This window comes from Macaca fascicularis, chromosome 1, assembly GCF_037993035.2.
Source record: "Macaca fascicularis isolate 582-1 chromosome 1, T2T-MFA8v1.1".
Taxonomy (NCBI): Eukaryota; Metazoa; Chordata; class Mammalia; order Primates; family Cercopithecidae; genus Macaca; species Macaca fascicularis.
Genome location: NC_088375.1, coordinates 143,407,233 through 143,430,083, shown reverse-complemented (window position 1 = coordinate 143,430,083; position 22,851 = coordinate 143,407,233). Strand labels below are relative to the sequence as shown.

At 37.1% G+C, this 22,851-nt stretch overlaps 1 protein-coding gene across 1 annotated transcript in view; it reads right to left on the bottom strand.

Moving 5' to 3' along the window:
- The window catches only part of LOC107126966 (probable ATP-dependent DNA helicase HFM1), a 117,852-nt gene that overhangs the window by 443 nt on the left and 94,558 nt on the right, over positions 1-22,851 (bottom strand). Inside the window, 10 exon segments of the mRNA XM_074036510.1 lie at positions 497-585; positions 587-658; positions 747-784; positions 787-857; positions 4,237-4,327; positions 5,945-6,055; positions 11,882-11,985; positions 12,905-12,984; positions 21,331-21,446; positions 21,691-21,771. Of these exon segments, the coding sequence (XP_073892611.1) occupies positions 497-585; positions 587-658; positions 747-784; positions 787-857; positions 4,237-4,327; positions 5,945-6,055; positions 11,882-11,985; positions 12,905-12,984; positions 21,331-21,446; positions 21,691-21,771 (853 nt within the window).

The following is a 22,851-nucleotide window of genomic DNA, read 5'->3' as shown; positions in this document are numbered from 1 at the left end:
GAACAGGTCTCAAATCTTTTGACTCTTCAAGGAGACAGAAACTGCAACACAGTTCCTTTTCTAAAATGGCCAGCAGTGGGGCAACCAATGAGATTTAATCTGACATTTTCATTGAACCTGTTGATTGTGAAATAACTGGTTAACTAAAATGCAACTTTAAGTTTTGAAAAATTAGCTGATCTCATCTAGATTTCAATGACTTTACACTTTACAAAATTAACATACTGTATTCAAATCAGTAGAAGTAAGTTTATCAAGTCAATATAATGTTTGAATAAACAGCATTAAATATATGGGTTTTTAAGAACTGAGGTATATGATGTTTGAAACATCTTAAGGAGCTTAGCTCACTGAGGCTTGAAAATTTTAATGTCTTTAATAAATAAAATATTCAGGCTCTAATCTTTAAAATGAACCAAGGAAAAAGGAATGCCGAATTTCTTTGTAAAAAGTTTTTTATTGACACAATCTTAAAGTGTCTTTAAAGAGTTCTTACCTGAAATCAACTTCCTTTTTACATTCACTGTTTCTAATAAAAAAATCCACCTTTTTATAATTTGAAGAATTTGTGGTTTTTTTTTTTTTTTTCAGAGCAAGTAAAGCATAGCTTCTCAATCTCTGGTGACAGATTTTGTAGTTTTCTTTCTTGAAAATGGTCCTACATTTGAGATAAAAAATAACAATCATTGAAAGTTTAAGCACTTGGGCAAAATTTAAAAGAAAAACAAAGAAGTGCTTCTTCTTACTAGAACTGCATTTCCGGCTTGTTGAGGTAATTTTGTATGGAGGATGCACTGAACCTGGGCGTAGCAGAATTTGATAAAGAAGTATCTGACATCTCATGTGATGAAACAAAATTAAAAATTAAAATTAATTATTTGTAAAATATGTCAAGAAAAACAAACCATTCTAATTTGGATCATAATGATTTTTGGGGAATATGATCAAAGTTTATCACATTTATCACAAAATACTAATGGAGAACTTGATATATTTCCTTTCCTTTAGATCAAACCATAATTTATATATCCCAAATTAGGAAAAAATACTATTTTTAAGGGACTATAGAAATAATTATTCAATAATTTTCTTTAAAATTGAGTCTAATGCTTAATTGTCTATTACATAGAACCCTATAAACATTTTCTAAATTCCACTTGCTTAACTTTTAATCTCCTTTCTCTATTCTGGTCTCACCGTAGACATCTCCAGTTATCTTCTTAGATATAACTGTATGCAAGAATTTACTCTGAACCTTCTGTATTAACTCGTTCACTAAAACACATTTATTCTTCATTACCCTATGCCAGATATTATACTAGAAGCTGAGTATGAAGTAATAAAATGTCAGGGAGTTACCATGAAGCAGACAATGAATAAAAGCAAATATATACATAATTATAGATTCTATAATTATAAAAAGAAAATGAACTGGGCAACAGCATAAGAAATAATGGTGTGGAGCCATAAACCCATTTTTAAAAGATGATCATCAATGCCTCTCTGGTGAGGTAACCATTTAAGTTGACACCTGAAGGATAAAATGTAACAGCCATGTAAGGAGCAATGAGCAGTGTGGGTGGGGACAGGGAAGAACCACATATACTGATAGGATTGGATCATTCTGTCTCTGACTAATAAATATATATACATGGCAAGGAATAAAAAAGTAAAAAGTGTATAAAAGAAAAAGCAGGCCAAGCACAGTGGCTCACACCTGTAATCCCAGCATTTTGGGAGGTTGAGGTGCAAGTCCAGGAGTTTGAGACCAGCTTAGTAAACATAGCAAGACCTCCGTCTCTAGAAAAAAAAATTTTTTTTTAATTAGTCAGGCATAGTGGTGTGTATGTACCTGTAGTCCCAGCTACTTGAGAGGCTGAGGTGGGAGGATCTTCAGCCCAAGAGGTTGAGGCTGCAGTGAGTCATAATTATGCCACTGTACTCTAACTTAAAAAAATAAAAAAGCAAATCTCCTTTCCATCCCAAATCCTCAGGTCCCACAGGCCTTTTCCCCAGCAGCAACTTTTACACCAGGTTCTCAGAGGCTTCTTGTTAGAATCCATTTTTAAACCCACACATCTTCTGTTGGTCACTTCTAAACTCTTCCAAAATTATTTGTTGTTTTTTAAAGGTGTGGTGCACAAAACTGTTCATGTGCCTTGTTACCTTCCTTCTTATGATTTATTTACTTTTTGCTTCTCTACACCTACAACTTTGTCTCACTTGGATGCTTATATCTGTTTATTCTATGTGACTCAGAGTTATAACCAATGAAACAAAGTGATAAAAAGACATATTTTAAGCAAATGTTTTGAAAAGCTATTCGCCGGGCGCGGTGGCTCAAGCCTGTAATCCCAGCACTTTGGGAGGCCGAGACGGGCGGATCACGAGGCCAGGAGATCGAGACCATCCTGGCTAATACCGTGAAACCCCGTCTCTAATAAAAACAAAAAATACAAAAAACTAGCCGGGCGAGGTGGCGGGCGCCTATAGTCCCAGCTACTCGGGAGGCTGAGGCAGGAGAATGACGTAAACCCGGGAGGCGGAGCTTGCAGTGAGCTGAGATCCGGCCACTGTACTCCAGCCCGGTCGACAGAAAAAAAAAAAAAAAAAAAAAAAAGAAAAGCTATTCAATGATCTAAGAATCCTAACATGGAACAAGGGTGGATGAGCTCCTGGTCACTGGAACTGTCTTGGTAGAGGTGGCACGACTACTTGCCAGTGATGTTGAATGTGATTCAAGGATCCAGTGAGAGGGAGACTAAACAATACTTAAGACCCCCACTTAGCTCTGGAATTCTATGAAAACTATGAGTCTATGATGCTGATGCTAATGATCAGTAATGGCTAAATAACAGCAAAAATTCCAAGGGATACCACAAACTTAGTATTTTTTTAAAGCAGAGAAATAAATAATCCTTAAGTAGAAAATCAGACCCTGAATAAAAAGCTGTTGGTATTTCTTCTGTTTTGACAATTTTGGCTTTGGCCATAATTTCTCTCCCTTGACTTCCAATCAAGTCCAGTATTTCCCAATGCATTTTGCATTTTTTGTAAAGATACTTCAAATTGAACATTTATAAAATTATGTTTTCCATTCTAAATCTCGTTTCCTATATCCTTAAATAACACCTACCTAGGTGCCATTATTCTTCCCTCTTCCTCAACTATCACATCCTATCAATTGCCACATTGAATCTGCTCTATTTCTGAAATGTTTTAAAAATCCAACCCTACCTCTCTGTTCCTATCATTTCTGCCCTAGTTTAGGCCTCATTATAGTCTGTCTTTCTCATTGGCCACCATGCCTCTGGCAGTCCCACTCCCTATGATTCACTCTGCATACTGCTGCTAGGATGATTTTTTAAATCAAATTGTTTTTCCTGTGCTTAAATATTTTAGATGGTTCCTCACTGCCTACCATACAGGTAAAAACTAGAGGGCCCTAGGACACATCTGGCCTACAGATATTATTATTTGGAGGAGGGTGCCACAGAGTACATCACATTTTTTTGAATCAGTTGTCAAAATTTAAAAATAATAAGATATCACATAAAATTTCAGATTCCTAGCTTTTCTTGAAAAATCAGAATATTTTGTAACACTAGACTCACATTGCCTGCATAGTAACAACTGTTTGGAGCTGAGTAGTGGCTGCTTCCTTTAGATGGGACACTCTGCAGTTGGCCTTGGCCCACCAAATCTTGAAGGTATTTGGGTTTGCGACCCCTGACTGTCTGAGTACAGGACAGGTGTCTAAGCACAGCACTCAAAAGCCCTTACAATAAGACCTCAGCAACAGAGATTATGCTGTGACCACACATCCCACACTTTACTGATCTTTGAGCATGGGATGCCTTTTCAAGCCTTATCCCTTTACAGATGCTTTCTTATACCTGGAATGCCATTCCGCCTCTGTTCTAGTTGTCAAACTCCTATTCAGTTTTCAAGTCTTGTTAAAAGTGAAGGTTCCTGGGCTCCAGTCCCAGAGACAAAAATTCAGTAGGTCTAATGTGGGGCTCAAGAATGTGCATTTTTAATATGCACCACAAAGTGATTTTGATGCAGGTGGTTTAACAACAGCACTTTGAGAAACACACCTCTAAGATTAAGAGGGTTTAGGTTGGCTAATACCTTTTAGCATCTCTGACATCTAATACCTTGATCTCCATCTCCAACTATGCATCAAGAGGATATAAAGTTGTATGTATTACAAACCAAAGTTCTAAAACTTGCCTATTTGACATTTCTCTTTGGAATTTGCTCTTTGACTCTTGAAGGGGTAGCTTACTTGCCCTGGTACTTGAACTCAAAGTGTTTCCAAATCCTATGTGAAGAGATAACATTTTGAAACAAAATGCCAAGAAACAGCTGAATGAAGCTTTTCACAGGTTCTACAATGCTCTCTCCAACAGATATGATCTGGTTAAGGAAGGAATGAATAATTCTCAATCACCTAATTTAATTTGCATAGAAAAATTAGGGGCACAAAGCTAAGGGAGTAAAACTATAAAACATACAGGTTAGCTTATTAGTAACTATATTGAAAGGTCCTCAAGCCACCTGTGTTGTTGTAAAACACATATTTGGTCTTTGACCCCTGTTTCTAACTCTACTGGGTTGGAAGACACCCAGCTGGTATTCACTGTGGAACTGATTGCTTGCTTGGTGTGTGGGGAAAAAACCCAGACATTTGGTCACAGATGTCTTCTGGGCTGATCATGGTGTGAGAGTGAGGAAAAACAGTTTGTGCTTTTCCACTCACCCTCATTATTTATATACTTACATTTTCATTCACATAAATGATCAAGTTGAAGTTCACTCAGTATTTTCAATGGTCTGTTCATAATCATTTAAAGTGCTCTATACATGAGGGAAAATGTCATTTATTGAGACTGATTTTCCCAGTGACAAAGCTATGCCCTCTTAGGACTAGGCTACCTCAAAGGATCAGTACACATTGCCTATTAACTTACAGTATCCAATGATATTTAAACTCGAAGTAGGGAACAGTAGTTGTCCAGTGATATACAAAATTGTGCCTAATGACCCCACATCATGGAGATTGTCCTGGCCCATTCTGTGAAGGTGGTCAAATCCTGTTCTTTTCAGAAGCAGTATTAGTTCTCTAGGTAATTCTAAGGCCCCCGAAACAATAACATTTCAACTTCTAACTGCTTCCCTTTGAAATATTCTTTTAAAAACATGAGGTAGGTTATAGTAAGAGGTATCTATAATTGTGGGAATACCAGTCTGCACTGAGAAGGCTGAGGGACTGATTTCTTTCTGTCAGCCCTAATGGGAGACAGTATCTCCATTGCTATCTTATCACATACTTGCCAAGATTTTCAATTCTCTGTTTTAGTGAAATGGAGTAAATTTGCCTTTCACTCAAAGAGCTAATAAGCCTCATTATTTTGGGGTTGTATATGATTTAAATAGAATTTCTAGTACAGGATAAACTAACCCTTTTTTCTTATTTATTTATTTACTTCAAGCTGAAAATTTCATATTTCAACTAGAAATAAAAGTTATTTTCTTTGCAAGCAGATGAATAGTTTTAAAAATAAATTTTTTTTTGTCCTTCACAAATATTAGCAGACCATTTGTGATCTTAGAATGGAGAACAAAATAGTCTGTTTCATGAGAGAAAATTGAATAAACAATTTGAATTGACTTTTACAAGAGATAGGAGCAATAGAATAGAAAGTGCTCATTTGCTACATTATCATCATGGAATAACCTTCATCTCTTCCCTTAGGGGGGAAATGTTCTGTGTAGAAGGGTCACATTTTCAGTTTTGCTAAAAATTACAATCTTAACAAACCAAATCTAACTAAACAAGCACACACAACAAAGGCAAAGAAACCTAGTTCCAGGAGCTGAAATGAAAAATATTCAAAGAATTTCTAATGAAATGATTCCATGCTAAGTATGATTTTACCTGATATTTTTGTCTTCTCAGTATCAGTTGAAAAGCTAGTAACTTCTAAGTTTTCCTCATCAAAATCATCCCGAACTTCATTTCCCAATTCAAAGTTCACATTCAAAACTTCTGAAAATAGAGAATTGCTTTTATCTGCATCTGTCAAATTTTGGTTTCCAGATATAATGAGACTTCTGTTGAAGAACACTTTTGAGAGACTTTCTCATCTGAAGTTGTAGAATAGTTATATCTAGAAAAATCTGTTATGTGTATGTATAAAAGACTATAGGTACTTTTTAAACCACAAGCATCGTAGTCTATTGATATATCAAACACATCTTTCAACTACTAAACAGAGTTCTTGAGTAACAGTTTTCAAAAGCATTGTGTCAAGCATTGTTGAATACTGCATTCAGCCAATTCTATTAACTGTATTAAGTTGCACTAAATTTAAGTTTCAATAAATTTTTTAGGCAATTAAATTTTCCTCTTAATTCCCATATTAGAATAACTCTACTCTAAGATTGGATTATAATAGTTTCTAAAATGGCCTTCCTCCTCCAGATCTTCTCCCTAAAGTTAATTTTCAGTATTGTTATAAAAAGTATTTGTCCAAAATAAATAATATTTATTCTTCTCCTGCTTAAAAATCCTCACTGTTATTCACTGTTTATAGTCTGGATTTAGAGCCAAACTACCTAAGTGAAAATTCCACCTTTCTATTAATTGTGTAGTCTTAGACAAGTAATTCAAACTTCTTGATTCTGCAAAATAAGGCAACAACAGTATCTACCTCAAAAGATTGTTATGGGGGGCTAAATGCCTTTAGTTGCACAGTTTTACATAGTATTGTGGTAATAAATGTTTAATAGCTACCTCTACAAAAAGCATATGCATCTGTATACATATATAAGTTTATTATAATCTTTACTGATATAAAGGCTATACAGCACACATTTTATAAATAACAATAACATATATGGTATGCTTATAAATGTAAATTCCATATATCTAATTGATTCTCATTGAATGTTTTCATTAAGTTTTGCCACTCTTTTATCTGTAGTCAACCTATGGTTGCAAGTGACAAATGAATGTAGCTCTCATGTGAATGTTGTTTGATATTTTTGTTGACTCTAAAAAGTAAGATGAAAGTATTCATAAAACAACAAAGACATCTGTTGGGATTTCACTCATTCATCATTGACTTAAGTAACCTCTTTCCTGAATTAAATAGTAATTTTCAAATACTAGAGGAATATTCTCTCAATTTTTTGTGTTATTCACAATGTAATGGCTACAATAACAACACATGTTTGTTTAATCTACATGATTAAATTTTATCCCTCACTTTCTGAATTCTAAATAATAAGCAAAACAATAAATCAAACCCAGATTGGTAGTGTTTACTGATTCCTATGGTATAAATGTTCCCACCATAACTCATTTCAAGCTATTAATGTGACATAATTGAATAAGAAGTTGGGAAAAAATACACAACAGCACCCTATTATATAGTATTTCTACCATATAGATAAATAACCTCAAGAACACAGATAACAGTAAAATACAGTAGAATAATTAGGAAGTGATGAGTTTTGAGTATTGTTGCCTTTGTTTTTAACATAATTTAATTGAACGTTTATGTAATTAAATTTTTAATAATGGCTGAAAGATTCTTGAAAATTTAATAATCACCTCTCATAAGTCAGTATAAACTTGCTCCAGCATATCACTGAGTTTCCTCCACTTTAAGTATCCTCCATCAATTGATTTCTTCACCTGTCCAAACCCTTCTTTATTCTTCAACTGTACCTATAACTACAGTTCACATTATTCTACTTTTGTATGTTGATTTGCATACACTGAGACACACAATGTACTAAAAATGGAAGTTTGTACAGAGTGCAATGGGAATGCAGAGGAAGGAGGATCTAAACCTACAATGGAAGTGAGACATACTCTTCCTAGGGGATACCACATGACAGACTCCTGATAGCATATGAAGGAAGAGTAGTTGAAATTTCAGCTTGATAGAGCTGTGGTTGTGAGGCAGGGCAAGAGGACAGGCAACCTATGCCATGAAGGGAAAACACCATGTAAAAGACACAGCAATATGAGAGAACCGAGAATTTTGGGAGAACTGTAAGTTTTCAGGATTTCTGGAGCACAAAGTAGGAGAAGGAAGGATCCACTGTGTCTGCACAGGTAATTAAATGCTAGATCATGTTGAAGCTTATTTGCCATATTGAGGAGATTTTTTGGTTTTGTTTTGTTTTTTTCTTACAGGCAAAGGATAACTATTGAAGATGTTTCAGCAGAAGGTTTACACAACCAGATATGTCTGTTAGATCACCTGGAATATTATGGATTGAAGGATAATGAGACTGAAAGCAGAGAGAAAAGTATGTTATTGCAGTAAATGAGAGACAATGAATGCTTAAGCTAGAGTATCAGCAGAAAGGATAGAGAGGAAATAACAAATATAAGAGATGTGCAGGAGGCAAAATAATTAAGATTTGGTGATTATTTACACATGGGGTGAGCCATTTAGAAGGACACTTTTTCTGCCTTTAGCAGCTTAACAAAGAAAAGAGTTCATTCACCGAGCTAAGGAAAAAGGAGAAGGTGCAGGGTGAGGTACAAAGAAGACAGAGTTCAGATGCTGACATGTCTGATATGTTAACTGTTAGGTGGATATGTCCAGGAAGGTGATTATATAGACGAATTTGGAGTTAGAAAGAAAGATCTAGATTGGAGTACAGACTTAGAAATTATCAAAACATAGTGATTAAAGACACAGGCTTGGGTGATATTGTATAGGAAAAGTTTTTGAAGTGAGAAGAATAAAAAGAAAAAAGAATGCTTTTGCAACATCAATAGGAAGAAAAGCCCATGCAGCCTAAGAGGTAACAGGAGACCAATATAATGGTTTAATTGAAACCAAAGAGAGATTTCCAAAAGAAAGACCAGAAGTATCAACTACTACAGAGGTCAAAGAGAGTAACAGTTGAAAATAGTTCACTGAATTCAGAACTTAGAAAGTCACTAAATGGCCTGAACAAAAACAGTTTCAAAGGAGTTACACAGAGAAAACCCAAATTTTATTGAATAAAGAGGAACTAGGGTATAACGAAGTGATGAGCATACTGAGTGTCAACTGCTCTTTCAATTAATTTTTGTTGTGATGAGATAGAGGGTATGGGGACTCTAGAATTCTGGTTTTTGTCTGCCTGGTATGCTTTCCCTTCTTTTAGTGGGAGTACCCTCCCTTTCCTTTGAAGAAACTACTTCTACAATTCCACTGGATCCTAGTAAGGCCATTTTTCATGGTGCCCTGCCTTCTCTGGGGCCACAGGTATACAATGACCCAATCCTCAGGTTACTGGGATTGATCAAGTGATAAACACATGACTCAAATGAGGCCATTTACAATGAGTTCTGGTCTGCCAAACCTAACAGGGAAGTCTACCTTTTTTCACTGAGGCTGCTAAACTGCTAAGATGAAAGTTAGGGGCTACCTGCCATGTGAGAAACCCTATTTAAAAAGTAAAGCCAAGTAGCAACAGGCATAGCTAAAAGATTGAGAGAAAGCCAGAGGCATGAGTGCCTTGATTTAGCCAGAATTAGGCCAGATACTTTTCAGTTTACTTGAGACAATTGGTTCCTTTTCTTGTGCTTACGTCATTTTGAGTAGAATTGTTATCATTTATAATAAAAAAAGTCATGACCAGCTAGATGAGGACATGAAGCTGAAGAAGGAAGAGACTTCAGCATATTTATATGCTAAAGGGAAAGACACAGTGGAGAGGAAACAATGAAAATATGGGAAAGAGGAGATGGATAATGATCTTCTAAAGTCCCAGGGAAAGCAGGATTAAATAGAATTAAGATTACAGGAGGAGAGATATGCCTCGAGTGGAAGAAAAGATAATTTTTCTTTTAAGACAAATAGATGGTTACAGATGGATGCAGAGACAGGGAAATATATAGTTGAGGGGTGGGGCGAAAAGCTGAAAGAGTTCATATACTACGGTTCAATTTTCAATTCTCCACTGATAACTAAAAGTCAGTATCACTTTATAGAAATGGCATTGGGCTGGGAATCAAAAGATATGCAATCTATTTCTGGCCTTGCCATTAATTAGATATGAAATTTTGGGGCAAGTCATTTAATCTCTTGGAGTCTTGGCTTCTTTCACTATAAAATGAGAAACTGCACAAGGTCCCTTCCAATTTAAGTCTTATGATTCAACATGCTTTCTTATATAATTTTTGACATTTTTTCTTCTTCCCTTTTTGAAATTGGAATACAGAAGATAAAAACTGCTGTGCTTTTCAAAAACATTCTCAAAAGCAGTATTTGAATACATTTAAAGTATGTTTTGCCACCAAAGACTAATATGTGAAAAATATAATAAACATACTCAATTAACTGTTACTAACAGTACCAGAAACTATAACAGCTTTACATGCATTATCTCATTTAATCCCAAAACCCCTAAAATATAACCAGATGAAGAATTTAGACAAAGTGGTTAAGTAGACTATGAAAGGTTACACTAAATGTCAGAGCTAGGACTTGGACAGATTGTTTTCAGATCTTGTGAACTTAACTACTACACCGTACAGCTCCTTTTTTTAAAAAAAGTGGCCCACTCGATAAAACAGGGATACAGTTATTATTGGGTGTTAAGGTATCTAGATGAGGCTTTAATATCATACTATAAATTGGATTTGGAATAGTTAGTGGGAAATAAAAGGAGGAAAACCATGTAAATAGAACACAAAAGTAAGCAGAGAGAAGGATAGATAAGCTCTTGTGTGCAGAAGGACAGGTAGTAGAGTAGTAGGATAAGGAAGGAGTAAGTTAGAGGGTTAGATGTTGAACAAAGATAAATATAAGAAGCTTGACAATTTTATACTTCCTATCCACTTTGTAATGATATCCAGGCTTTGAATAAGTTGGATAAATGCTCTGATTCTCCAGGTGAGATTAGGAACTTTTCTTGATCTCATTATTGGGCCTAATAGGTGCCATGGTATCATAAGAGGTAGTGAATACTCCAGTCCTTGCTTTTGTAAAATCTTAAATTATGACTAGAGGAAAAAAAGTTACAACATGAAGAAAAAAAAATGATAGCATGAAGACAAGAATGTCAACAGAAGCCAATGCCAAACACATGAAATGATTTTCAGAAAACCCCAAGCTTACCATTTCTACATACAGCTACTTGAAGATGGACAGGACTGTCTCATGTTTTAACAGACTGCTATTAACAGCATTATTTAGGGAAACTATGCTCTATTAATTGCAGGAACCAGAGTAATGATGAACCAGGCAGTGTTGAATTTATATGTATTATCTCATTAATTAAATGACAGACAGATAAAAAAGCAAATCTAGATTACAAACTAGCTATATCCCACAACCTAAGTTATATTCTCATACTAACATAGAATTGTAAGAATCATAGGTTTAAGAATTGGAGAGATATTAAAGGTCACCCAGTTCAATACCTTCATCTTAAAGTTAAGACTAAAGCCCAAAGAGATTAAATAACTTGCCCAAGGTCACATTGATATTTTGTAAAACTGGACTAGTTTTATAAACATAAAATTATTTTAAATAATTCTAACAATATATGAAGGTAATCATTCAGTATGTTAATACTCTATATACTCAAGGATGCCTTATTGGCTCAGATTTTCCTCATAGTATCTTTAAATTAAAATAGCATTATGTAGGAAAGAGATTTTTTTTAAAAAAATAGAGTAAGACCATCTGAATAACAGACCCAAGAATTTGAAAATGATTCCGTAATCTAAGAGAAAAATGTTGCCAAGTTAATAATTATAATAATTTCAGATGCTGGTGTTTCAATAACACTACTTGTCAATTCAAAGTAGTAATAAGTCATTTACTCTCTCAAGTAAGTATCAATGGTAATTTACCTTTGTCTTGATATTCAGATGGTTCTTGTCTAACTTTTCCATAGATTTCAGGCTGATCCCACTGCTCCATTATAGGAAATTCAGATATGTTTAAATATTCTGATCTTTATAAAGATAAAACCATAAAAAGTTAAAGAAAATATGAAAATTAATCTAAGCCTGAAAACTATTTATTCATATAAATAAAAATAATGATTTATTCATTTAACACTTCTATGAAAAACTAGACCCAGCCTGGGTAGCAAATAAACAGGTGTTTAATGGAAGTGACCAATGCTTAGTCTTCTTTGCATGCCCTTAGTTAGATAACAAAAGCCACGATCTCTAGAAGTACTGCTGGTATCTATTCCAATGAGTCAGTTCCTGTTCTGTACTAGTTGTTAAATATATTGAATGTCCTTCCTGCATATAGAATGCCCTTATCTGGAAGGGAAATTACATATATGATTGTCCTGTAGGCATCATGATATAGGAAAAGAACACTGAGTTACCATCTGAGGCCTTCTGCTTGCTAAGTAGGAATATGAACTTCAGTTTTTCCATCTATACAATAGGACAAAAAAATACCTCATTTTATGGCCATGTTGTTGTTTAAGTCAGAAAATATAATGCACGAATGTATAATTTTTGTATTATAAATCTGAGATATTATTAGCATGGACTGAGCTTCTAAATGGAAAGGTTAGACTTTGTATGCCAACATCATTTCCACTTTTAAAGTATACTCTTGTCACTTAGTTTATATTCCCTATAAAGAGAGAACCTAAGGGAATGACATAGGAGAGGTAGTTTCCTAGGGAAGAGATGATTTAATGAGTGTTATTTCATAACTGTAGAGTTCTAAATAAATTTGGGGTATCAAAGATAATGAAACCATTATGATGTTATTGCTTCATTATGGAACTAAACGATAACTGTGATTGGATGGTAGCCAGTGACTATCTTTCCCTGAATAAATGGTTACCTGCAGGAACAGAGTTTATGATAAATATTTTACCTTAGATACTAACATTATATGCGTACCTCGATATACTAGGAAGGGAAGGTTTTGGAGTAAAACCAAACTCTTTAAGGTCCACACCTTGAGATTTACTCATCTGTATCTATTAATGAAACAAATATAAGTTCAAGTATCAGTATAAGTTCAAGTATCAGTTTCACATCAATAACTTGTAACACTTGAGCCAAACAACAAAATTCCTGGTGGTACATAAAGTCCCCAAATCAATGAATTAGGAGAAACTCAGGTTAGTTCTTGACTCGAATATTTCACTCAAGCCCTTCTTAAATGTTGGCAATTTTTTTTTTTTTTTTTTGAGATGCAGCTTTGTTCTTTTGCCCAGGCTGGAGTGCAGTGGTGTAATCTCAGCTCACTGCAACCTCTGCCTCCCGTTGAGGCAGTTCGCTGCCTCAGCCTCTCAAGTAGCTGGGATTATAGTCATCCACCACCACACCTGGCTAATTTTTGTATTTTTAGTAGAGACGGGGTTTCACTATGTTGGCCAGGCTGGTCTAAAACCCCTGACCTTGTGATCCACCAGCCTCGGCCTCCCAAAGTGCTGGGATTACAGGCGTAAGCCACCACATCTGGCCTAAATGTTGGCATTCTTCATGGTTCTTTACTAGGTCTCTTGTTACACTACACTTTCTCTTTATTTATTTATTTATTTATTTATTTATTATACTTTAAGTTCTAGGGTACATGTGCATAACGTGCAGGTTTGTTACACATGTATACTTGTGCCATGTTGGTGTGCTACACCCATCAACTCGTCAGCACCCATCAACTCGTCATTTATATCAGGTATAACTCCCAATGCAATCCCTCCCCCCTCCCCCCTCCCCATGATGGGCCCCGGTGTGTGATGTTCCCCTTCCCGAGTCCAAGTGATCTCATTGTTCATTTCCCACCTATGAGTGAGAACATGCGGTGTTTGGTTTTCTGTTCTTGCGATAATTTGCTAAGAATGATGGTTTCCAGCTGCATCCATGTCCCTACAAAGGACATGAACTCATCCTTTTTTATGGCTGCATAGTATTCCATGGTGTATATGTGCCACATTTTCTTAATCCAGTCTGTCACTGATGGACATTTGGGTTGATTCCAAGTCTTTGCTATTGTGAATAGTGCCGCAATAAACATACGTGTGCATGTGTCTTTATAGCAGCATGATTTATAATCCTTTGGGGATATACCCAGTAATGGGATGGCTGGGTCATATGGTACATCTAGTTCTAGATCCTTGAGGAATTGCCATACTGTTTTCCATAATGGTTGAACTAGTTTACAATCCCACCAACAGTGTAAAAGTGTTCCTATTTCTCCACATCCTCTCCAGCACCTGTTGTTTCCTGACTTTTTAATGATCGCCATTCTAACTGGTGTGAGATGGTATCTCATTGTGGTTTTGATTTGCATTTCTCTGATGGCCAGTGATGATGAGCATTTTTTCATGTGTCTGTTGGCTGTATGAATGTCTTCTTTTGAGAAATGTCTGTTCATATCCTTTGCCCACTTTTTGATGGGGTTGTTTGTTTTTTTCTTGTAAATTTGTTTGAGTTCTTTGTAGGTTCTGGATATTAACCCTTTGTCAGATGAGTAGATTGCAAAATTTCTCCCATTCTGTAGGTTGCCTACAGATGGTAGTTTCTTTTGCTGTGCAGAAGCTCTTTAGTTTAATGAGATCCCATTTGTCAATTTTGGCTTTTGCTGCCATTGCTTTTGGTGTTTTAGACATGAAGTCTTTGCCCATGCCTATGTCCTGAATGCTACTACCTAGGTTTTCCTCTAGGGTTTTTATGGTATTAGGTCTAACATTTAAGTCTCTAATCCATCTTGAATTAATTTTCGTATAAGGAGTAAGGAAAGGATCCAGTTTCAGCTTTCTACTTATGGCTAGCCAATTTTCCCAGCACCATTTATTAAATAGGGAATCCTTTCCCCATTTCTTGTTTCTCTCAGGTTTGTCAAAGATCAGATGGCTGTAGATGTGTGGTATTATTTCTGAGGACTCTGTTCTGTTCCATTGGTCTATATCTCTATTTTGGTACCAGTACCATGCTGTTTTGGTTACTGTAGCCTTGTAGTATAGTTTGAAGTCAGGTAGCGTGATGCCTCCAGCTTTGTTCTTTTGACTTAGGATTGTCTTGGAGATGCGGGCTCTTTTTTGGTTCCATATGAACTTTAAAGCAGTTTTTTCCAATTCTGTGAAGAAAGTCATTGGTAGCTTGATGGGGATGGCATTGAATCTATAAATAACCTTGGGAAGTATGGCCATTTTCACGATATTGATTCTTCCTATCCATGAGCATGGTATGTTCTTCCATTTCTTTGTGTCCTCTTTTATTTCACTGAGCAGTGGTTTGTAGTTCTCCTTGAAGAGGTCATTTACATCCCTTGTGAGTTGGATTCCTAGGTATTTTAATCTCTTTGAAGCTATTGTGAATGGAAGTTCATTCATGATTTGGCTCTCTGTTTGTCTGTTCCTGGTGTATAAGAATGCTTGTGATTTTTGCACATTAATTTTGTATCCTGAGACTTTGCTGAAGTTGCTTATCAGCTTAAGGAGATTTTGGGCTGAGACAATGGGGTTTTCTAAATACACAATCATGTCATCTGCAAAGAGGGACAATTTGACTTCTTCTTTTCCTAACTGAATATCCTTGATTTCTTTCTCTTACCTGATTGCCCTAGCCAGAACTTCCAACAGTATGTTGAATAGGAGTGGTGAGAGAGGGCATCCCTGTCTTGTGCCAGTTTTCAAAGGGAATTTTTCCAGTTTTTGCCCATTCAGGATGATATTGGCTGTGGGTCTGTCATAAATAGCTCTTATTATTTTGAGGTACGTTCCATCAATACCGAATTTATTGAGAGTTTATAGCATGAAGGGCTGTTGAATTTTGTCAAAGGCCTTTTCTGCATCTATTGAGATAATCATGTGGTTCTTGTCTTTGGTTCTGTTTATATGCTGGATTATGTTTATTGATTTGCGAATGTTGAAACAGCCTTGCATCCCAAGGATGAAGCCCACTTGATCATGGTGGATAAGCTTTTTGATGTGCTGCTGAATCCGGTTTGCCAGTATTTTATTGAGGATTTTTGCATCGATGTTCATCAGGGATATTGGTCTAAAATTCTCTTTTTTTGTTGTGTCTCTGCCAGGCTTTGGTATCAGGATGATGTTGGCCTCATAAAATGAGTTAGGGGGGATTCCCTCTTTTTCTATTGATTGGAATAGTTTCAGAAGGAATGGTACCAGCTCCTCCTTGTACCTCTGGTAGAATTCAGCTGTGAATCCATCTGGTCCTGGACTTTTTTTGGTTGGTAGGCTATTAATTATTGCCTCAATTTCAGAGCCTGCTATTGGTCTATTCAGGGATTCAACTTCTTCCTGGTTTAGTGTTGGAAGAGTGTAAGTGTCCAGGAAATTATCCCTTTCTTCTAGATTTTCCAGTTTATTTGCGTAGAGGTGTTTATAGTATTCTCTGATGGTAGTTTGTATTTCTGTGGGGTCGGTGGTGATACCCCTTTATTATTTTTTATTGCGTCTATTTGATTCTTCTCTCTTTTCTTCTTTATTAGTCTGGGTAGCGGTCTGTCAATTTTGTTGATCTTTTCAAAAAACCAACTCCTGGATTCATTGATTTTTTGGAAGGTTTTTCGTGTCTCTATCTCCTTCAGTTCCGCTCTGATCTTAGTTATTTCTTGCCTTCTGCTAGCTTTCTAATGTGTTTGCTCTTGCTTCTCTAGTTCTTTTAATTGTGATGTTAGAGTGTCCATTTTAGATCTTTCCTGCTTTCTCTTGTGGGCATTAAGTGCTATAAATTTCCCTCTACACACTGCTTTAAATGTATCCCAGAGATTCAGGTATGTTGTATCTTTGTTCTCATTGGTTTCAAAGAACATCTTTATTTCTGCCTTCATTTCGTAATGTACCCAGTAGTCATTCAGGAGCAGGTTGTTCACTTTCCATGTAGTTGAGCGGTTTTGATTGAGTTTCTTAGTTCTGAGTTCTAGTTTGATTACACTGTGGTCTGAGAGACAGTTTGTTATAATTTCTGTTCTTGTACATTTGCTGAGGAGTGCTTTACTTCCAATTATGTGGTCAATTTTGGAGTAAGTGCGATGTGGTGCTGAGAAGAATGTATACTCTGTTGATTTGGGGTGGAGAGTTCTATAGATGTCTATTAGGTCTGCTTGCTGCAGAGATGAGTTCAATTCCTGGATATCCTTGTTAACTTTCTGTCTCGTTGATCTGTCTAATGTTGACAGTGAAGTGTTGAAGTCTCCCATTATTATTGTATGGGAGTCTAAGTCTCTTTGTAAGTCTCTAAGGACTTGCTTTATGAATCTGGGTGCTCCTGTATTGGGTGCACATATATATTTAGGATAGTTAGCTCTTCCTGTTGAATTGATCCCTTTACCATTATGTAATGGCCTTCTTTGTCTCTTTTGATCTTTGATGGTTTAAAGTCTGTTTTATCAGAGACTAGGATTGCAACCCCTGCTTTTTTCTGTTCTCCATTTGCTTGGTAGATCTTCCTCCATCCCTTTACTTTGAGCCTATGTATGTCTCTGCATGTGAGATGGGTCTCCTGAATACAGCAGACTGATGGGTCTTGACTCTTTATCCAGTTTGCCAGTCTGTGTCTTTTAATTGGAGCATTTAGTCCATTTACATTTAAGGTTAAGATTGTTATGTGTGAACTTGATCCTGCCATTATGATATTAACTGGTTATTTTGCTCGTTAGTTGATGCAGTTTCTTCCTAGCCTCGATGGTCTTTACATTTTGGCATGTTTTTGCAATGGCTGGTACCAGTTGTTCCTTTCCATGTTTAGTGCTTCCTTCAGGGTCTCTTGTAAGGCAGGCCTAGTGGTGACAAAATCTCTAAGCATTTGCTTATCTGTAAAGGATTTTATTTCTCCTTCACTTATGAAACTTAGTTTGGCTGGATATGAAATTCTGGGTTTAAAATTCTTTTCTTTAGGAATGTTGAATATTGGCCCCCACTCTCTTCTGGCTTGGAGAGTTACTGCCGAGAGATCTGCTGTTAGTCTGATGGGCTTCCCTTTGTGGGTAACCCGACCTTTCTCTCTGGCTGCCCTTAAGATTTTTTCCTTCATTTCAACTTTGGTGAATCTGGCAATTATGTGTCTTGGAGTTGCTCTTCTCAAGGAGTATCTTTGTGGTGTTCTCTGTATTTCCTGGATTTGAATGTTGGCCTGGTCTACTAGGTTGGGGAAGTTCTCCTGGATGATATCCTGCAGAGTGTTTTCCAACTTGGTTCCATTTTCCCCCTCACTTTCAGGCACCCCAATCAGACGTAGATTTGGTCTTTTTACATAATTCCATACTTCTTGCAGGCTTTGTTCATTTCTTTTTCTTCTTTTTTCTTTTGGTTTCTCTTCTCGCTTCATTTCATTCATTTGATCCCCAATCGCTGATACTCTTTCTTCCAGTTGATCAAGTCGGTTACTGAAGCTTGTGCATTTGTCACGTATTTCTCGTGTCATGGTTTTCATATCTTTCATTTCGTTTATGACCTTCTCTGCATTAATTACTCTTGGTATCAATTCTTCCACTTTTTTTCAAGATTTTTAGTTTCTTTGCGCTGGGTACGTAATTCCTCCTTTAGCTCTGAGAAATTTGATGGACTGAAGCCTTCTTCTCTCATCTCGTCAAAGTCATTCTCCGTCCAGCTTTGATCCGTTGCTGGCGATGAGCTGCGCTCCTTTGCCGGGGGAGATGCGCTCTTATTTTTTGAATTTCCAGCTTTTCTGCCCTGCTTTTTCCCCATCTTTGTGGTTTTATCTGCCTCTGGTCTTTGACGATGGTGACGAACTGATGGGGTTTTGGTGTAGGTGTCCTTCCTGTTTGATAGTTTTCCTTCTAACAGTCAGGACCCTCAGCTGTAGGTCTGTTGGAGATTGTTTGAGGTCCACTCCAGACTCTGTTTGCCTGGGTATCAACAGCGGAGGCTGCAGAAGATAGAATATTGCTGAACAGCGAGTGTACCTGTCTGATTCTTGCTTTGGAAGCTTCCTCTCAGGAGTGTACTCCACCCTGTGAGGTGTGGGGTGTCAGACTGCCCCTAGTGGGGGATGTCTCCCAGTTAGGCTACTCAGGGGTCAGGGACCCACTTGAGCAGGCAGTCTGTCCCTTCTCAGATCTCAACCTCCGTGTTGGGAGATCCACTGCTCTCTTCAAAGCTGTCAGACAGAGTCGTTTGCATCTGCAGAGGTTTCTGCTGCTTTTGTTGTTGTTTACTGTGCCCTGTCCCCAGAGGTGGAGTCTACAGAGACAGGCAGGTTTCCTTGAGCTGCTGTGAGCTCCACCCAATTTGAGCTTCCCATAGGCTTTGTTTACCTACTTAAGCCTCAGCAATGGCGTGCACCCCTCCCCCAGCCTCGCTGCTGCCTTGAGGTTAGATCGCAGACTGCTGTGCTAGCAATGAGGGAGGCTCCGTGGGCGTGGGACCCTCCCAGCCAGGTGTGGGATATAATCTCCTGGTGTGCCTGTTTGCTGAAAGGGCAGTATTGGGGTGGGAGTTACCCGATTTTCCAGGTGTTGTGTGTCTCAGTTCCCCTGGCTAGGTAAAGGGATTCCCTTCCCCCTTGCGCTTCCCAGGTGAGGCGATGCCTCGCCCTGCTTCTGCTCTTGCTGGTCGGGCTACAGCAGCTGACCAGCACCGATTGTCCGGCACTCCCTAGTGAGATGAACCCAGTACCTCAGTTGAAAATGAAAAATCACCGGTCTTCTGTGTCGCTCGCGCTGGGAGTTGGAGACTGGAGCTGTTCCTATTCAGCCATCTTGCTCCGCCCCCCCACACTACACTTTCTCAATCAAAGTTCTCATTTATTCCTGTGGTTTCAATTGTCATCTACATGTGAATGACTCTCAAGTCTCTACTTCTAGCTCAGCTCTCTCTCCTGATTTTCAAACAGTTGTATCCAACTGTCTGTAGGACATCTTTATCTAGATATCTTGCAGGCCCTCTAAATTCAGTGTTTCCCAAGTTGAACTTATCCTGTTCCCTATTCCAGCAAACTTGCTTTTCCTTCAGAATATCTACCCAAACGAGGCCCTACTTTTCTCCCAGTTGCTAATGTCGGAAAACTGGGCATCATTTTTTTTTTTTTTTTTTTTTTTTTTGAGACGGAGTCTCGCTGTGTTGCCCAGGCTGGAGTGCAGTGGCTGGATCTCAGCTCACTGCAAGCTCCGCCTCCCGGGTTTTTACGCCATTCTCCTGCCTCAGCCTCCCGAGTAGCCGGGACTACAGGCGCCCGCCACCTCGCCCGGCTAGTTTTTCATATTTTTTAGTAGAGACGGGGTTTCACCGTGTTAGCCAGGATGGTCTCGAACTCCTGACCTCGTGATCCGCCCGTCTCGGCCTCCCAAAGTGCTGGGATTACAGGCTTGAGCCACCGCGCCCGGCCAGGCTGGGCATCATTTTTGACTGCTCCTTCTACTTTGTCTCTTATAGCCAATGAAGTAGCAAGGTAGCGATTCTACCTCTGAAAAATAATTTAACCTAGTCACTTCTCTCCATTGCTATTGCCACTACCCTAAACTAGGCCATTATTTTGCTTAGATTATTATAAAAACCACCTAATGAGTCCCTTTGTTCCTATTCTATCATCCTCTAATCCCTTTTCTACATTGCAGTCAGAGTGACCTTTATAAAATACAATTTTGATCATGTCACTGGTTAAAACCTTTCATTGGCTTCTCAGTACTTTCATGATAAAGTCTAATTCCTTAAAATAGCAAAAAGGTCTGCATGATCTAGCTCCTACTTGCCTCTTCAGCCTCATCTCTCTCTACTCCTTTACTTGTAATTGAACTCTAGACATACTGTATTACTGATAAAGAGTTTATTTAAAGATCTCTCCCTCTCTTTCTTTATTACCTCTGGACCTTTGTATAATCTCTATGCCTGGAATATTTAGCTATCTCTTCCTACTATCATTCTGGTGCCTGCCCCTCCATCCTTGGCCTATCCTTCAGGTCTCAATCACATCTATTAGGAATCTTTTCTTAGTCCATCAAATGTGGATTGAGTACATTTTCTATCTAAACTTAAGTGTGTTGTACTTCTGTCATAGAATCACTCATCACACTGTATTAAAAAAGCATGTTTACTTATTTGTATTTCTCACTCAACTACAAATTCTATGATTAGGAATAAGACTGTCTTATTCATCACTATATCTTAGCACTTTGGCATATTCTTGGTGCTTAGTGAAGATGAAAGGAAAGAAGAAAGATTTAGAAAAAAAAGGAAGGAAGAAAGAGAAGATGGATTATGAATAATGGTAATATTCTTAGTCAAGTCCACAAGTAATTCTAAAGTACACTGTGGATACCTACCTAATTGATAGACAGAACAAAGAATATTTATATACATTAAATTACAGAACAAAGGGAAAATGTTATTAAAACTAACCTTCAGACGTTTAACTGTAGGAACAGATGAAACAGCGTTCCTGTTTCTTAAATCAGATAAATATGAAGAAATTGTTGACTCTTTAATTTCTGACTTCTGTGCAATTCCAATTTTACCTATGAAAAGAAGCTTCAGATTCTTTAGGTTAAACTTCAGATTTTATTCTTATAAAGTCAAATTTCTTTAAATTTTCGAATATAGTATTTACCTTTTTATGTTGCCCACAAAAGAGAGAAAATTATTTGAGTTATTAAGTTGCATAATATAAATATCATACATAGATAATTAGGATGTCATTACTATCCACCAAAGACCTTTCAATTCTGAACACTTGAAATAAACTTGTTTTAAGGAACTCACAGCAGTTATGTCCACATGTATGTTTACTTTTACAAGGATGATTGCATTCTCGGTTCCCAGGTTTTTTGCTGGCAGTCATTCCTAAATTAATATAGGAAAAACAAACCTATTTGTCAGTGCATTTATTATTGTTAATTCAATATAATTAATTTTTATCCAGTTTCCTTCCTTTCAGACAATACAAAAATATTGATTTTTATACTTCCTCAAGTGTTTTGTAATCCACGTAATTTTTTTTTTAAATAAAGAGATGGGGTCTTGCTATGTTGCCTAGGCTGGAGTGCCGTGGCTATTCACAGGCATGATAATTAGTACTACAGTCTCAATCTCCTCGGCTCAAGAGATCCTGCTGTTTCAGCCTTCCAAGTAACTGGGACTACAGGCAATTACCACCATGCCTGGTAATTTTTAAAACATATTTTCGATAAGTTAGTCCCTGCCCCACTATTAGTCCCAACAAGAAACACTGAGCCACCTACAAGCTTCTCTCGACCTCCCTGGTGTGTATAACCTCCCTGGTGTGTGTGTGTGTGTGTGTGTGTGTGTGTGTGAATGCGCGCGTGTATATATACACAGACACTATATATATATAGACTATATATATAGACACACACAGACATATATATATAGTTTAATACTCTCAACCTGCATGGTATATATTTTCTATGTATGTATGTGTGTATATATATATAAAACATTATATATGTATAATGTTAATAAGGTCAAATCTGGCCACATATCAGTAACTTTTATACTAAATGAGGTAAGAATGAGGGTGGAGTTTAAAAACACTTCTGCTGCTTTGTACTTAAGCCTGAAAAACCTGGAAAGAAGCAAACATCATGGCATTTTGATGGTACTGCTGACAGAAGTTAGTAAACAGGATGTAATACATACTTAATAAATATTGGAAATAAATGCTTTAGGGATCTAATAAATTTGCTATATGAATTCACAGAAAAGAGAGATTATTTCCATCTTGACTCCTCTTAGAATTAACATATCCAAATATATAGTTTATTCTTCATTTATTATATTTTAAATCAGTTTTTCTTGATCTTAGCTCTCACTAGTAGCACAGGGAAGGAGAGAGATGTTTGAACTGGTCCTTGAAGGACAGACAGAAATATGAACATGAGAATGAGACCAAAGGAAGACATT